This window comes from Aethina tumida, chromosome 5 (genome assembly GCF_024364675.1).
Source record: "Aethina tumida isolate Nest 87 chromosome 5, icAetTumi1.1, whole genome shotgun sequence".
Classification (NCBI taxonomy): domain Eukaryota; kingdom Metazoa; phylum Arthropoda; class Insecta; order Coleoptera; family Nitidulidae; genus Aethina; species Aethina tumida.
This window is the reverse complement of record NC_065439.1, coordinates 5,992,840-6,011,673: the sequence shown is the minus strand read 5'-3', so window position 1 is coordinate 6,011,673 and position 18,834 is coordinate 5,992,840. Positions and strand designations below refer to the sequence as shown.

Genomic DNA, 18,834 nt, shown 5'->3' with positions numbered 1-18,834 from the left:
AACAACAAAACCAGGAACAGCATTGCCCTAAATGCTGTTTATTTGAATGGTCAATTCGGCAACTCAGATTGGTATGTAGATTCAGGGTGCAGTTTCCATCTAACCGGACAAAAACATTCGTAGTGATTTTACAGTTAAAGACATTACAGTTGCGTATAATGAAAAACTGATTGTAGAGTGTGCAGGTGATATTGACATTGTTACCCAGGTTGATAATGTAAACTATTCGGCAACGATTAATAATGTATTGTATGTTCCAGGCTTAATAACTAATTTGTTGTCTGTTAGTCAATTAATTAAAAACAACAACAAAGTGCATTTTCATCATTCTAGATGTGATATTTTTTATTCAAATGATCGGATCATTGCAACCATTGATAAACAGTGTGTACAAACTCAACTTTGTTAAATCAGTATCAAATTTGGCTAAAGGGTTGGCCGCTGTTTCTGGAGGAACTTGGCACCGAAGATTTGGACACTTAAATTTGAAAGGCTTATATAAAATGAAGAATGGACTGGTCGATGGTCTTGACTGCAAAGATGTAATTGTCCAGGACGGTTTTTGTAGAGTATGTTGTGAAGCTAGACGACCAGATTGCCTTTTGGAAAAGGAAGTAGAGCAACTTCAGCATTGGAGGTTATCCACGCTGATCTATGTGGACCAATGGAAGTTAATTCAGTGGGGTATTTCATGCTCCTACAGGATGATTTTACAGGAATGCTCTTTGTATACTTTCTGAAAATTGTAGAAAATCAGAAAGATCTTAAAATTAAAATTTTTCGTACGGATCAAGGTATTGAGTTTGACAATGGAATGTTTAATAAGTTTTTTAAAGATTCTGATATTTTACATTAACAGACAAACCCATATACCCCGCAACAAAATGGTCGAATTGAACGCATCAATCGGACCATTGTGGAAAAAGCTAGATGTTTGCTTTTTGAAGCAGAATTTAAAAAGGAATTGTGGGCAGAAGCAGTTAACACTGCAGTTATTTACAGGACATCAGGACTTGACAAAACACCAGATGAAATGTGGTATAATAAGAAATCTAATGTTGGTCACCTAAGAGTTTTTGGCAGTAAAGCCATGGTTCATTTACCTAAAGAAAAGCGAGTCAAATGAGATAAGAAGGCTCAGAAAGCTTTTCTAGTTGGATACAGTGGGCACATCAAAGGTTATCGTTTTTATGATCCAGTTGAAAACAAAATATTTACCAGTCGAGATGCAGTAATAAATGAAAAGATCCCAAAATCAGATCAAGCCATTGTAAGCGAATTTAACTCAGAATCTAATTTAGACATACAAGATTCAGTGGAGAATGACCTTGTTACCGATGAATCTTCATCTGGTGATAATTTAGAGGATAATTTAGATCTTGAATGTACTTCAAGTGAAGAGTTTACTGCTTCCTTTACCGAACCAGAAGTTGTCAGGCGGTCAGAACGAGTTATAAAGCCTAAGCAGATGGATGATTATGTGACTTTTTTATATCCATCTCAGTCTTTAGGTCTCGAGACCGCACCATTAACTGTAACAGAAGCCTTGTCCAGATCTGATATACAAAAGTGGAAGGATGCTATGGAGGACGAGATAAGATCATTAAAAGAAAACAGCACCTGGCAACTTGTGAAGGTACCAACAAAGAGAATAGTGGTTGATTGCAAGTGGGTATTCAAGTTAAAAACATGGTATTATGTATAAGGATAGGTTAGTTGCTAAAGGTTTCACATGGGTTGATTATAATAAAACATACTCACCTGTGGTGCGTCATTCTAACCTAAGAGTATTAGTGGATTTAGCAGCGAACTTAGTGTTAAAAATATACCATCTCGATGTACAAAGTGCTTTTTTGAACGGAGTACTCGAAGAAAATATATATATGAAACAACCCGAGACCTGTTATACAGATCAGAAAACATGTATTTTTGGCTAGTGTAACTTGGACTTGCGTAGTTGTAGTTTTATATTTTTTGTCAAATAAAGTCTGTCTTTATGCAGACCTTGATACACGTGTTGCTTTTCTCGTAAAATTTAACAAGGTAAATCTCCTAAACCAAAACGTGCACGTCAGGAGAAATTTTAGAGGTGCGTAACAGCAATAAAGGAAAGTTTCGGAAAACAAGCGAACCGTCCTACGTCAAGGACGTCTACGGATGATAAAAACAAACTAGGTGACGTTATCTGCAAATATTGCTCTGGAAAAGGTCATTGGCTAAAACAATGTGGTCGCTGGAAGGCCGATGGTGAACCACATAACCCGGCTTGTGCTGGTGGAACGGAAAATAGTAAAAAATCACTTCCAAGAGTGAACAAGACCGAAACAAATGAGGCGCTGGTATCTGTCAGTAGCGACGTATTGGCAATAAATACAATCGATAACTGGTGGACTGATAAACAATTTCAATTGGTTCAAGGAATACAAACCATTTTCGGGAAGTTGAAAGCTCTCGGCAGCGGAATGATCGAGATTACTAACTTTTCTAATAGTCAACTGAAAAGTATGACTCTTAACGAGGTATGGTTTGTCCCAGACGTTTCTCGAAACCTCTTCTCAGTATTGGCAGCGCATGATAGAAATCCTACCAGTAATTCGAATCGAACCTACGTGAATGCCAATTCATAGTCAACGGGAAGGTTCTTTTTGTTGGAAATTTTTAATTAAGTTGGTAACACTGAGGCAAGTGATCTAACTGTTAACTAACAAGATAGAAAAGTAGTAGTTATTTTCTGAGTGTGTAATAGTTTAAATATATAAATAAAATGTAAAAAAGTAAAAGTGAATATTTTACATTTATCCACTTCCACACTATTCAACGAGTTGTAAATAATTTTCTCACGCCCGGTTGTGTAAATCTCGGCAATCACAGGATTCAACGTCCGTCCAGACCTAACGATTTTGAACGTGAAGCACGGGACACTTTGATTTGTGCAAGTATTGAAAACAATCCAAATCAGCCGATTAGCCAGGTTGCACTTGACTTTAATCTTTCAAATGCCCAAATACGAAATGTACTGAAATCTAATGGATACCTCTTCTACAAATTGAAACGTGGGAATGAAAATTTACCTGCCGATAAATACCGCCGCTTGGCAATTTGTGAGACCATAACTGAAAAGGCAAATGGCGACAACAATTTTATTAGTAAAGTATTTTTTACTGATGAGTCGTAATATCCTTTACATGGGCGACACAATCCCACCGTTACGCGGTATTGGTCATGGGTAAATTTAAGAAAATTTTATGTTGGCCGTACCCAGTACCCCCAAAAACTAAATGTTTGGGCTGGTATTTTGGGAGACAACATAGTGGGTCCTTTTTTATAGAAGGTAACCTCACTGGTCAAAAATACCTCGATCTTCTGCGAAACAAAATTGTCCCGGCAGCCCACCGTTTTTAAGTAAACCTGAAAAATGCATGGGTTCAATAGGATGGTTGCCCTGCTCACAATACTAATATATTAGAGAATATTTACGTACCACTTTGGGCGATTGCGGAAGTATTCTTTGGTCAGCTAGATCACCGGACCTTGCACCTTGATTTTTTTCTGTGGGGTTACCTGAAGTACAAATTATACACTTTCCAGGAGAACAGGACTAATCTCAATTAATTAAGAGGCCGTATAATTAATTTATTGGAAAATATTACTCCTGACACTCTGGCAGGTTGGGGTATTGTACGACTGCCTATGGAGACGTTTTTGAACACCTTATTTAATTGTTTTTAGTTTATTTTATTTATACATTTATTTATTTTATTTAATTTTTGGTATACATTTTTATTTTGAAAAAAGAAGTTTATTTTTAGAATACTTATTTTTGTTTTTGATATACTTTCAAAAAATATTTCTTTTTACAGATTGAAATTTATACAAAGTTTATTTAAATGAAGCATCTGAAGAACTCGAACTACATCCCTACGCATATGGAGAGTTACTAAATGCATTCGTAAAGATTAATTTATATTATGCACCAGCTCGGCGCATTGTCTCTGAGAACGGGGATTCCTACTGTAGGGCCCATGCCCCACGGAAATTCCTCGAATTATATTTTACTGCATTCTTTAGGGTTTATTAGGGGAAATGCTCGTAATATTTGAATGTACATTTTATGATATTTTGAACTTTGTATTCCAGGAAGCCCCGCCAGATGTTGGAGTACCGATAAGGCTTACCAGATGTGGAAATACCTTCTTTGAAGGCACACGTTTATGACGTTAGGAAGTGCGTGTTCTAGGAAGGCCCACTAGGTGTGGAAGTGCCTGCACACCCTTGATAGTCTAAGAGCCCGCGGGTGGATAACTATATGTATTTGACCAGACCTGAGTTTTTGTGCATTGAGGCCTCTATACCTAACCTACATGAGATGGGCACTCACTAAGCCCAAAGTGGCGGACGCAGGTAGTGCGCAGGTGAGACAGGTATCTTTTTTTCGCTTATTTCAAATCCATTTGACCACGTCTGCCGCTTGGAAATTTAAAAATATAATATTATTACTATCAGAAAATACCAATGGCAGACGACCATCACGCGATTAACATAGTGTTCGTTGTTTGTCGGCAAAATTTTAGAAATCAAAAGAGATCATTGGTGAAAAGTCTGGTTCGTAGCCCCTTGCGCCACCCTTGTCGTGGGCCACCTCAGACCACAGAACACCCAAGAAGTACCAACCTCTTACTAAAAATGGGAAACAACACTGGACGATAAATTGATTTGTAGTGTTTAAATTAGTCAATAGATGTCGCCTTTATAGTTTTCTGTATTTGACATTTGACAAAATTGGCGGGAATAGTTTCAAATTCAAATTAATTGGTATATTATTGAGTGAATTGTGAGAAATAAAACAAGCTATGGAATTAAAACATTTTTATTACAAATTATTTATTGTACATTATGAAAAATACATCAGTCTTCTGTATACTTCATATTATAAATAAATAATTACAAATACAACACAATAAATTTCTTCAACAACAATAACAAACAACATAAAAATAAATAATTCGTATTAGAATTCAAATTAGACAATGAACTTCCAAAAACATTAAAATTAAGATCTCTGGACGTTGCAGGAATAGATTGACTAGAATTCAAATTAGACAATGCATTTTCAAAAACATTAAAATTAAGATCCCTGGAAGTGGAAGCAATATAAGAATGAAAAAGTAATGGTGACAAAGGAACTATTTTAGGTTTAAGGCGACGAATTTTTTAGTGAAAAACATGACATGTTTTGATAGAAGGATTAATATTACAAATTGACAAATTGAACGCCATACTAAATTTAATTTAGAATTGGAAGGTGGCTTAAAAACGATTTATTATTAAAATTAGAATTATGAACATCACTATAATATGTATTGAAACATAATATAATATATATTGAAACACATTTTGACACAGTAACCAGACAGAGATTGAGGCTGAGAACTCATGGTTGAATTTTATAAAATTATAAAATAAAATCGCAGAAAAAAATTCTGTATTTTAATAAACTACCTAATTCCCATTGATCGAACCTTTCCAATCTAGTTGGAACCTAGAATACCCACTTTTAATAATATATATAATAAGATTAACATACATAAAAAGTACCGAGTCTATTCTGGTTAAATCATTGGTCCGGCAGACTATTTAACCTACAAAATAATATTAATTTAATCAACAGATAAGAAAAAGTATATTAATATATAAAGCATCTTATTCAAATTTGAGGTTATTTTATTTCTAATATGATTGTAATGTAAAGTAAACATCTTAAGTACTAAATTATTGAATTAAAAAGCATAGGATCCAAGTATGATATAATTTATTAAGAAATATAAGAAATAACTTACCTAAAACAAGAATTTTAAACAATTTTATTCATTAGCTCTTTTCCATCCTCCCGGCGTCTTCGGATAGAAGCCCGCGCCATATTTAAATACTGCGTAGCTATTGGTCGAAAAATTAACGAACAAATCTGGTTAAATAGCCATTACCAATTATCATACCAACATTATAAACAACATATCAATTTTAGAAAACGAGTGTAACTTCGGGAACATTCGGCTGTTTCCATTCGGTCCTATTCACTTGCCCCCCCATGCCTCAGACCAAAAGCGTAGAAGTGACGTCACGAGTGTATGAGTCGTGGGCCACCTCAGACCAAAAGCGTAGGAGTGACGTCACGAGTGTATGATATGCGCACCTTTGTTTACTTTTCCTCGTAGGCCACTTGAGTCCAAAAGCGAATTAAGACGCATATGCGCACATTTGTTTATTTTTACCCGTTCGTGGGCCACTTCAGACCAAAAGCGTAGGAGTGACGTCACGAGTGTATGAGTCGTGGGCCACCTCGGACCAAAAGTGTAAGAAGACGCAAGAGTGAATGAAAATGCAATTAATTTATAATTATGATTTATTACATTTTAAAAACAAAAACATATCAATAAGTTAACAATATAATTATTATTATTATTGTACGTTTATATTACAATTTATTATTGTACATTTATATTACAATTTATTATACATTTTGTTATTTCGATACATGAAAAAGAGGTGAAAAAGTTCTGTCTTTCGTTGTTGCTTTCGAATCCCAGTCGTTGATGGGTGCAAAAACCGTGTTTCTAAAGTAAACAGAAAACATACATATACAATATTAATTATTCAATGGTAATTTTTGTAGTGATACACCTTTTTTGTGACTGATTATTTGACTGAGGCTCATAAGTGTAGTTGTGGTGGTTGTGATGTAGGCTGAGTGTACAAGTCCGTTTCTCACCCAGTTGTACGCGTTGAATATATCAAAAACAAAATAGACAAATTGTATGTACCATATATATCTATATAATATTAATAATTCAAAGTTACCTTTTTTTATATTATTATATTAATTTTTAATTTTCACTTAATCACTTCCATTAATCACTTCCTAGGGACCTTGTATCCGAATGGTCGAAAACTGTTGACATCCATGAAGAGTCTCTTTGTTGAATTCGTTCTGTATGTCTTTGTCTCCTCTTTGGTTATTACGTGATGATCTTTTGTCCGCACAAAGTTCATCGACGTCAAACGAATGGGATCTGTTTTTTCCAGAACCATTTGTTTAATTTTCTCAAAATTAATCAACTGAGAAGCGCTGTATGTTAAGGCGATCCCTTTCACCTTACAAACATGTTCGATACATTGCTTCGTCGTTGACCACACCGAGCATGCGTAATTTTTCGGTCCGCCCGAAACAAATTCCGTGATGTAGGAACCGATACCGTATACCTCCAACTCATCGGGCATATTCCCAATGAATTTTCCAGTCGGGGGATCTGGAAAAAGGTTGTTTGACACATAGATAACGGAATCGGTATCGTAGTATAAAACACGTGTATCCAACATCTCTAGATATTCGTACAAATTCAAACGGGCCTGTGCTGTAACAAAAGCTGCAATTACCACATTCACAGTGGGGAAAGATTCCACTGCCTCGTCGGCGTACTCCCGTTGATTACAACAGTTTGTTCATTAACAGGAGTTATACTGTTGACATTCTTCGACGGATGCGCAAGGAGATCAAAGCATTCCTGAGGATCGTTGACGATGGTTGTTTGGGGTTGGTTTTCGCGTTGTCCAAACTTTCCCCAGAACGAATTCAGCATTAATTTGGCGAGGAATCGAAGATCAGGGTTATTTTCGATGCGTTCCGGTGTTAGCTTCACTTTTTCAGCTTCTTCAAAATCCACCAGATATTGTTGCTGTTTCACTACATCGTTTACGCAATCCGCGGGCCAGCCGGAGGCTTCCTGTTTAATTTTGATGAATTTATTCATCATTTTTGTGAATAAACCCAGCTAACCCGCCGCATGGTTGTATTGACGCGTTTCGTATGTCCACACTTCAAACACTTCCACAATCCTGTAGCCTTTTTCCAATGCTTTAAGAACTTCTGCAATTACCCATGTCCCATTGAACAACCGTTCTTCCTCCGTATGGCAACACTCACGCTGTTGTAAACTTTCACCACAGCTGTTGCAAAGGGCGAACATTAACTTTCCCTTCATCCTGTCAGGGAGAACGGGGTGATACAACTGCGTGGGTGGTAAAATTTTACATTTCACCATGCCATCTACGGTGGATAAATCAATGTCCTGGACTGCAGATCCTACATGAATTGTGGGGTGTCCTAGAGGAAATCGGCCGTACTTGCACACAAAAGGGTACAACGAGCATACATCGATGTATTTGATGCGCTCACCCTCGTTACATTTGTAGTATGTAACAGTGTTTCCGGTTCGTCCTCCATAAAAACCGTCACGAGGATTCAATGGTGATGTTGCCAACACGGGATGGTTTTCGGCAAAATCACGCACTTCACAACTCTGTTTTAATAATGTGCGGAAGCTACATTCCCACATTTCGATGACTTCAAATCCTAAGTTGCGAAGTCGAGTCGTTTTAATGGTGGTGGCCTCGTAACGATTTCGTATGGTATCCATTTTACATCCTCCAATAGATGTGTCTCGGTGAAATTTGAAACAGCTGGTGCATCCATGGAAGTAACAACCGTGAAACTCGAATACCTGACGCTGCTCCTCATTAAAGCCGTCAACTTTGAGTCCTCCTCCTACCATGTGTTCTCGACCTGTACCGGCGTGGTGTATGGTGATTCCTCGTACGTTCTCTTCCCACAACAACCATTATAAAGCGATAACCGATTGATTATCAGCCATTCGGTAACCACCACGGGGAATAACGGCGATTGTATCGGCTTCCAGATAGTTTCGAGCAAACACCTTATTACTCGCTGATGCTATTGTTGTTGTTTCGATGAATAGGCAAACCTTACACTCGTTAAGAAGCATCGACCTAAATGAAAGACAGGCTCTCATTAGTATTTCCACGTCCGACTTGCAATATGCGACGATTTCCTCCTGGAAATTAAAAACATCATTCTGATGCTCTTGATGCCAGTTTAAAAACGTATGTCGGTCCTCGGGCTTCATTTGATTCGGACCGTAAAATTCAGCAGATGGTAAAGAACCCACGTATTGCTGATTTTCCAGGGTATTAAACAAGTGTGGAAAATAACCCTTCTTAAAGTTTCCAGCAAGGCCGAAAGCTTTAGGTAGCTTTGCCAGAGCCATTGGAAAATAATTTAGCGAGTCCAAAAATCGCACATTTCCCACCTCAGCCAAAATAATTTTTGTCCCCCGCATAATTAAGTTTGGCTTGATGACTGTTTTGGTGAGAATATAGTTCAGGATGAACTGATGGTCGAATGCTTGACCGTTATGCGCAATCACAGTCACTCTTTTGAAAATTTTCCTTTGATTCAGCACAAAGTTCATAAAATTTTCAATAGGGTTGTTGATTACATGGGTCCTTACGCCGCCTATTTTCACAAAATTCCACTTCCGTATCTAAACAGTTGGAACAACACAATTTAAACACACACAATGTGGTTTCATGCACTGCACTGCCGTCGGTCTGAATGGTGTCCTGTCGTGTTACCAATTCGTAAAATATGAATAATAAATCAGTAAGACAGGGTTCCTTTGTGTTTGGCTGAATATAACACTGTTGATTTATCTGATGGTGTTTTTTACAGATCTTACAAAAAATTTCACCACATTCATGCCTACGTTTTCCATCGACAGTTTTAAAGCACCTTTGACACAATCGCAAGTCGGCACATACGTTGGATGTCTTCTTAATCCGTAGATGATTTTCCAAACATTTCCGGCTCCTGAAGTGACGATGACAATCCGCACACTCTATTTTCTCCTCATCCTCGCACCGTGGTGATTGACGGCAGCACGGACAAATTCCACTGCAACGATGGTTGACGCGTGTATTGAATGGGAGGAGAATACATTCTTCGCAGTAGTAATTGCAGGAAAACGCAGAGGTTAACGATACAATCGCATTGTAATGTTCTTTGTGGAGTAGTAAATTAAGGGTTGGTCTTTCACTTTGTCCTTTAAAAATCACCTCTTGTCCACCGGCACCGTACTTGAACACTGTATTTCTGTATTCGGATAAAACCCTCTGGAATGCTTGCAACTCCTGAATCCCGGCACCCTCCACGGGAATATCAACACCCGCTCTCTGGCACAGTTCCATAGCTCGTATTCCTTGTAGTTGTCCAATGTCCCGGCGAACCTGTACGAATTGAGGATCACTAGTCAGTTTCGCGATTAACACTACAAGTGCCCGTGGCAGGCACAGGTTATCAGAATTTTTTATAACAATAATACCTCTTCTTGCAGCACATTCTTCTTCGAAACTATTATATTTTGTTTTCTGGGCACGCCCCATACCCACCGGCATCTTAATAATCGTCACTTTTATCTGAAAAGTTTCAGTGTTCACGCCAGCCGAATTAGATTGGTATACTGATTGCACCAAATCGAGCACCTCATCAGCGGACACTGAATGCCGTGGTTTGAAGCGTGCCCAGGCTTCACCGCGAACAATTTCACTACCAGAAAATGAAAACCCGACGCGATCCTCAGGATTGAGTCCCTCCAATGAATGTTGAACAATTGAAGTTATTCCATTGCGTATCCAATTCGCTGGATGAATGTTCTCCGGAACGGGGTTAATTTTAAAGGAAACAGCATGCTGGATTAGGTAAAAACGGCCAGGCTTGTGGTTGTTGTTGTTGTTGTTCTTGCGATTCAATCTCATCTATTATGTGTAAACTCATGTTGTAGGACTCATCGTCATTATCTTAGATAAATATAGATGAACTTAGCTTGACACCAAACAATGGTAAATTGATTCAAGATTATTATCATCATTATCATTCACAAAGTGGAATGCGTTGTTTTCTGTAATAAACACTAATAAATAAATAAATAAATAAATAAATAAATAAATAAATAAATAAAAACAACTTACCCATGATAGCAGAATAAAAGGTGAAAAAAAGTCTAAAAATAAACTAAAAATTCGAACAAAAATATTCGTGAGGATGATCAACAGAGCTATTCTTTCAAGTAACAGTCAACAGTGTTAGTAAACTGATGGTTAATGTAAGAATATGAAAATGAGAGCAGAAGAGTCTAAATATAAGACTCTGTACCACCACTATCCCTACCATTACATTTCGAATGTGGGGGCGTTTCTTCTAGGGTGGTGATTTTTACACTTCATTAGGTGGTGGTGGTTTCTTTTTATCTATTTGGAGGGAGTGGATGGTTACTTGTGTGTGGTTGACAACAAGGGTGTAGGTGTAAACAGTGAATTCCAGAGTGGGGTGTTTTCTTTAAAACCATTTTTATTCTGAAGAATTAGTCAGTCTACAATTTTTATTTAATTCTTAAAATCATTGACAATATGGCAGCCAGGACAAACTTGATTGAGGTGAGTTTGTAGCTTATTATTGTCACACCCGTGACTTATTGGGGGTTGGGGAGTAGCTCAGATAAACACCAGTACAGAATAAATACAATTTTATTCATAGTTTATATATAAAAAAAAACACATTACGAATTATCTAACTTACAGTAATAAGTAAGGGACCATCTTCAGGGCTGCTCTTGGGGTTCACTGGTATCCACCGGGCGACTCGTGACCTCTGTTCTAGTTCACACACTTCTGTCCCCTGTCATCTTTGACGCGCTTTTATTTATAGTCTGTTATTACAAAACATTACAATAGTTTATTGACACTAGTAAAACGTGACCCAGATATACCGCTGAGTCTTGGCAAGTCAGCGGAATGTGTTGGTGCTGACAATGCCAATCAAGACATTATGCGAAAGCAATAATCGCACTAGGGGCAATGTTCGTATGTTGATGATTGAGGATTATTTATGTGTCCTATCGTCCCTATGTGACATTATATTATTACAATTTACTTATTAAACATATATTTTCTTATAAAGGAAAATTGGGACGACGATTGCAGCCGCCCTTCCTTTTTTGACACCGATTTTTACACAAGGACGGAGAATCTGCCGATCATCCGGTATCCACCTCACAGACTCACTCGGGAGGAAAGAAAGGCTTTTAGACATCGCGAGGGTGAACGTCACCAAAGATTAAGGAGAGAGGCGGAGGCAGATGCGGCAGCGGAGGACGCAGAGGTGGTGGCAGCAGAGGCGGTGGCTAAGGCCGCTGTAGCCAAAGCCGAGGCGGCAGAGCGCCGCGCCGTTGAGGCTGCGGCGACACTTGCTGGTCTCCAAATAGAGGCTAGACGGCTCCGCATCATTGCGGATTCGTCAAGTGCAACAGCGAGGGGGATGGCCGTCTCCCCGTTCCCTGTTTGGAAACATCGGTGAAAATATTTCATTGTGTAAACACCACAACGTCCACAACAATAGCGAACACATGGAATCCAGCAAGTCTGTCGATGTCGACGTACCGGCGGACAACAACAACAACAGCAACATAAACAAGAACAAGGAATGTGAAAATATTGTTGCAATGAATTGCTGGCGGGATGTTTTCTAGAATCCGTTTAGATTTAGAAATTTAAAATATAAACCTGTTGTGAGAATAATTACACCAAGAAATGTATTGTAAAATTAATTGTGTGTACGAGTAGTAAAAATATCATAATAAAATAAAAACTAATGTAATAGAGATCGTTGTTATTCAAGAACCCCTTGACCATCCTCTTCAGAACGATGGAAAAATTCCAAAACTATTTTGTGAGAAAACTATTTTAATGAATACCTAATGATTATGAGCAATCCTAAATATGGCAGAGTAGTTTATCATTATCGATTCGACACAGAGTCGTAAACATTTTTCAATCAGTTGTGGATGATAAGATTGTAACCACATGTTGGGTGGCAAAAATATTTTGTGAGAAAACTATTTTAATAATGCCTAATGATTATCAGCAATCCTAAATATGACAGGGTAGTTTATCATTATCGATTCGACACAGAGTCGTAAACATCCTTCAACCAGCTGTGGTTGAAAATGATAGCAATTAAACTCTGAAACCACCCTAGTGTGAGAAAACTATTTTAATGAATATACAATAATTATCAAAAATCGCAAATATGTCAGAGCAGAGTATCCTTGGCGGTTTGACATATGAACAGTTGAAAACACACATCAACCCTACACTTAAATTATATTTTCATATTTCCGTATTTGTAATGAATTTCTATAAATTAATTAGCCGTCTATATTTAACGTTTAGTTTCGAAATGTCATCGGTACCGAGCTCTTCGTCGTCGTCATCGTCGCCATCGCTGTCACCGATCATCAAGTACACCTTAGAAAAAATTGAATAATTTATTCAAACGTGTATAGATCGGGAAAAAATCAATAGACTTGAACTGCTTAAAAATAAAATTGAGAAGGTTGTTAATGTGCGCGAGATTTACACTGAATCTTCTGGTACACATTTTGAATCATGTATTTGGGCTAATCCAACGACTGTCGATGGACCCGATACTTGTGAATGTTTTTACATATTCCGTGTCGTGTACGAAAGCAATCAACTGATGGGTTTAGACGCTGAGTTGTCCTCACACATGGTCACATCATCACCGTCCTTATATTCGATGTCCGATTCTTCAGAGGCAATAAATTCATTTTTCATCATCATTCATCATTTCATTTTTTGCTGTAAATTTATCTTTTGTTTTTATTCCTTTGTAAAATACTTATATACCTAGTCAAAATTTTAAACTGCTTCAGTGTAAGACAAACCAATCATGCAGTACATACAACAGCGTCAAAAGTTACCCATTGAAAATCTAGATTATCTTGATGACGAAGCAGCAACAGGTGTAAAAAACAGAACAGGTGAATTGTTACCCAACTCATTCAGAGCTCTGTTTATTGGTCCTTTAAATTGTGGAAAAACAAATGCATTACTGGCTTTAATTTACGATCCGAACGGAGTACGTTTTGAAAATATTTACGTATATTCAAAAACTCTGTATCAGCCAAAGTACAAACTGCTCGAATCCGTTTTAAATCGTATCAAAGGAATAGAATATTTTCAGTTTAGTAACAAGGATGAGTTGATTGAACCGTCGGAAGCTAAATGCAATTCGGTATTTATATTTGACGATGTTATATGTGAAAAACAGAATAAAATTCGCGAGTATTACTCCATGTGTAGACACAAGAATATCGATGCCATGTTTGTAGCACAAACATACACCAGTGTATCCAAGCAACTCATTCGCGACAACAGCAATGTAATTGTGCTATTTCGACAGGACGAGAAAAATTTAAAGTATGTGTACAACGAACATGTGTCTCCCGACATGGCGTACGAACGATTCAAGGAATTGTGCTGCGACTGTTGGAGGGAAAATTATGGTTGTTTAGTGATTATTAAAGATTTTCCTCTGGACAATGGACGCTTCCGAAAAGGATTTGATCAATATATAAAAGTGTAAGTTTAACATACAACGGAAACAGTCGTGACAATGTCGTCAAACAATACTCAGGTTATGCGTAAAATCGATGAATTATCCCGCAACATACGAAAAAAATACCAGTTACTTAAACAGAACAAATTGGATAGTGAAGCAGTGTTGGGTGAACTATTTACCCCAATCACCAAACCATTAACTGAATTGACGGCCAAATTTAAAAATTCTACAAAACAGACCACACAAGCAACAACACAGCAAAAGTTGTACAGCGACCCACCACAATTGAAGAAAATCGACGTCAATGACGACGATGACGTCTCCAAACAGCTAGAATCTGAAGATGAAATTTTTTACGATCCGGAACAATCAACTTTGTCCAAGAACAGTAACAGTGATGGTTCATACGATAACACAAACGACATGTCGACCATCGTCTACACTCCTTTAACTCGTGCATACTTGGACCTGTATTTAAATGACTCTAAAAATAGGGAGGTCGATAAAACGTACGGCGTAAAGTACGATGTAGAAACGGAGCGATGGTTGATTGGAAATTCTGAAATTAATTTCGATACCGAACTGGATCGTTTTACAATTGGAGGTCGAACGTACGACGGACGAAAAGGCATTTACGAGTTGCTGTTTAAAAAAAGTCCCGTTTTTTTTACAAGACACGATACAAAAGCGTATTTAGAAATTTTAAAGTGTACTAATGTACATCGAAGAAATTATGCACCTAATGGCTCTATAAGAGGCACGAATACGCTGAAATACAGAAAAGTGATTAAGCCGCTTATGAAACAATCAAACAAGGGCTCATCAGTTGGCGATGGAAGTAGAGGAGGAGGAGGATGTGAAGTACGGCGACAACAACAACAACAACAACGACGACGGCGACAACGACGAGTACCCTGTAATACGTTGAATAAATCCATCGAATACGTTTATTGGGATGATGTAAACGAACTGGTACAGCGTCTAAAACTATTGGTTTCGTCAAAACATGCCGGAAATAACGCACATGACAATGAGATTATTTCAATCATTGAAGAACTAAAAGAGAGTGGAATAATAAATTAAAAAATTTAATGCATTTTAATCAGTGTAAGAATGGGGCTGAACAAGTTCGGACAGTCCTTACGCAAAGAGTTCAGCAATAAGGATCATAAAAATTGGAAACCGGTCTTACAACCCTTTGAGTTTACTCGAGACGGAAATATTGATTGTAAAAGTCGAAAATTGTTTAATGTCTTGGCATCCACGAACCTTCTCGACGCAGTAAACAAGGAATATGTAGATAAAAGGTTTGAGGATCATGAATACAAAATAATTGTTATAAAAGAGAGATTGGATAAAACTGCAGAATGGATATCATGGCTCATGAACCGATTAGATCCAGCGACACAATCAGCTAAACAAACTCGACATGGTAGCAGCAGCAACAACAAAAACTACAACAATCTCAAACACCACAACGATAAAATTGACCTGGTAAATGAACCGACCGATGCGTATAAATTTTCCAAGAAGACAAACCGTTGTTAAAGGATTGGATGATTTGTGGTAATCGGATCTTGGAATATTGGACAAGTATGCCAAATACAATAGAAACTATAAATACATACTGGTGGTGATTGATTGTTTCTCAAAGTATTTATGGGTGGAACCATTAAAATCCAATACGGGGACCGAGGTGGCAAAAGCATTTGCAAAAATACTGACGGACAGACGACCGAAAAATCTTCAAACTGATCAGGGCACAGAATATTTCAACAGTTCATTCGAGCGACTGATGAAGCAGCACACCATAAATCATTACAATACGTTTAGTTGCAAAAAAGCAGCGATGGCTGAACGTGTAATACGAACAATAAAGGAGAGACGTAATTCCTAAAATAGTGTCGGATTATAACAATACAGTGCATCGAATAATTAAAATGAGACCGTCGGATGTGAATAAGGAAAATGAGGAACGTTTATACAGAGATGTGTATGCTGACATTAAAATATGGACGGGACAGGGAAAATTTTCCGTCGGTGATTTTGTACGAATTATCAAAGCAAAACATGTGTTTGAAAAGGTATACACTCCAAACTGGACTGCTGAAGTTTTCAAGATATTCAAAGTGGTGCTCAGCAATCCGAGAACGTACATATTAAAAGATCTTGAGGGTACCATAATCAATGGTGGTTTTTATGAACAAGAACTGCAAAAGACAAAACACCGTGACCTGTCTAATCGAAAAGGTTTTACGTAGACGGGGTAATTTATTACTTGTCAAATGGTTGGGTTATAAGAAAGAAGAATGGATTGACAAAAATAACGTTGTAGAGTAACCTGTAGAGACATGTTGAGATCTGTCGAGACCTGTTGTACGATTTTCTGGGGGTTAGTTAGGTGAGATTTCGTTATTTGTGTATGTGTATGTATGTTTAGTAGAGTTTCAAAACTCGGTCCGTGCAGACTAAATAGTGAATAAAATTGTAATAATAGATAACGTAAAAAAGAAAAAGACAACGAGATGAACTTTACGGACTCTTGTGGAACAACACTTGTGGATATTACGGAGCAAGGCATCAATTACAATACCAAGTTGGATCGCATGTGGAGGAACTTTCAAGTAGAGATTCAGAAAGAAAAACATCTTTTGTTTTGCACCACCCACGAATTCAGTCATGTTTGCCAATATGAAATTGAGTGTGGATTAAGTGTAGTCAGACTGTACACCTGTGGATAGAATAGTGAACACCTGTGAAGATGAAACCAACGTGTCCTTTGACATTGAAGAATGGATAAACTTTATTCGAATTATTCAGAATATTTCAACTGAGCAACCGGAGGAGATGAGCAGTTTATCAGTTACATTTCAAAAAGTGTCCGAAGAAATTTGTTTATCATACGATCCGATATTTAATTGTGTAAATTTATATCGAGCAGACAGTTGTGTACTTTTACACATGTGCGACATTGAAAATATTATTTTGTTAAATGGCATAATATGTAGTATAATAGAAATCTTGACAATGGCATTCCCCTCTCCTTTTCTTCTTCTTCATACCGATAATTGTTTGTAATTGTTAGAATATGTACGAATGTTACATTAATAATAATTAAATTTATATTGTAATTATTGCAGGTTTATCAGTTTAGTAATTATATTTGTAAAAAAAAATATTATACATTTTGTGAAATAAATACTGTAAACTCTATTTCATTGTTTTATTTACATACATTTTAATTTACGACTATGGCATTTTTATTGTGCATCATTGTCGTTCATTCGAGTTGAGATCTGATAACTTGTACAGACAAGTTGGATTTACTCTGTCAAGTCACGCCTACTACTACCACCACCACCAACACTATTTTGTGATTATTGGTCGGGAGGGGGAGGGTGAACTTTACTTTTTACATTTTCATTCCATCAGTGGCAGCTTTCGTTTTACCAACACCATCATCATCGCTATCATCATCATTAATCAGGGTAGGTACAAATAATTAATAACCTTTGTATAAATGTATGTTATATGAATATTTCTCTAAGCAGTGAAGAGAAACATGGATTTGCAACAAATCAACGCTGTATCCGATCAGAACAGAAAACCCATATCCAAGCTGACCAGTCTACAGGAAGGAGACGGTCATTTGATACTCGGCATGAGAATAGTGAATGGCACATTCGGTAAAAGTGTCTTGATGGAATTGGAAAAAACTGTAGTGTTTCTGCCGAATCGAGTGACCCATGTACTGGAGGCCAACATCGAGAAGTTTGAACCGGAAAAATACTTGCTTGTATTCACAGGTCAACAACTCATTGGTGGTTACTCCAAGCCACTTGCCACATTTCAAATTGTTACGAAATAATAATAAAAATTATACATTATATAAATACACAATAATAAAATCATAATTATAAATTAATTGCATTTTCATTCACTCTTGCGTCTTCCTACACTTTTGGTCTGAGGTGGCCCACGACTCATACACTCGTGACGTCACTCCTACGCTTTTGGTCTGAAGTGGCCCACGAACGGGTAAAAATAAACAAATGTGCGCATATGCGTCTTCCTTCGCTTTTGGACTCAAGTGGCCCACGAGGAAAAGTAAACAAAGGTGCGCATATCATACACTCGTGACGTCACTCCTACGCTTTTGGTCTGAGGTGGCCCACGACTCATACACTCGTGATGTCACACCTACGCTTTTGGTCCGAAGTGGCCAACGAAAGGTGCGCATATCGTACACTCGTGACGTCACTTCTACGCTTTTGGTCTGAGGTGGCCCACGACAAGGGTGACGCCTGCCCACATGCCGACAAAGGCTATAAATCATCACAAACAGATGAGTGGCGCGTGCCCACGTGCCGACAAAGGCTACAAACCGCCCCAAACAGAGGGGTGGCGCGTGCTCACTTGCCGACAAAGGCCAGCAACCACCCAAACAGATGGGCGGCACGTCCCGATAGGGTCGTGACGTCACTCCTACGCTGTCTGTCTCAAGT

At 37.8% G+C, this 18,834-nt stretch overlaps 1 protein-coding gene across 2 annotated transcripts in view; it reads left to right on the top strand.

Moving 5' to 3' along the window:
• The window catches only part of LOC126265512 (uncharacterized), a 47,825-nt gene extending 29,224 nt beyond the window's left edge, over positions 1-18,601 (top strand). For both annotated transcript variants that reach the window (XR_007547991.1, XM_049967267.1), the window contains one exon: positions 18,136-18,601. Coding sequence is in view for 1 of the 2 variants with exons in the window: in XM_049967267.1 (XP_049823224.1) it covers positions 18,136-18,197 (62 nt within the window). In the remaining variant the exon portion in view is untranslated. The remainder of the gene's footprint in view (positions 1-18,135) is intronic.
• The last annotated feature ends 233 nt before the right edge of the window (positions 18,602-18,834 follow it).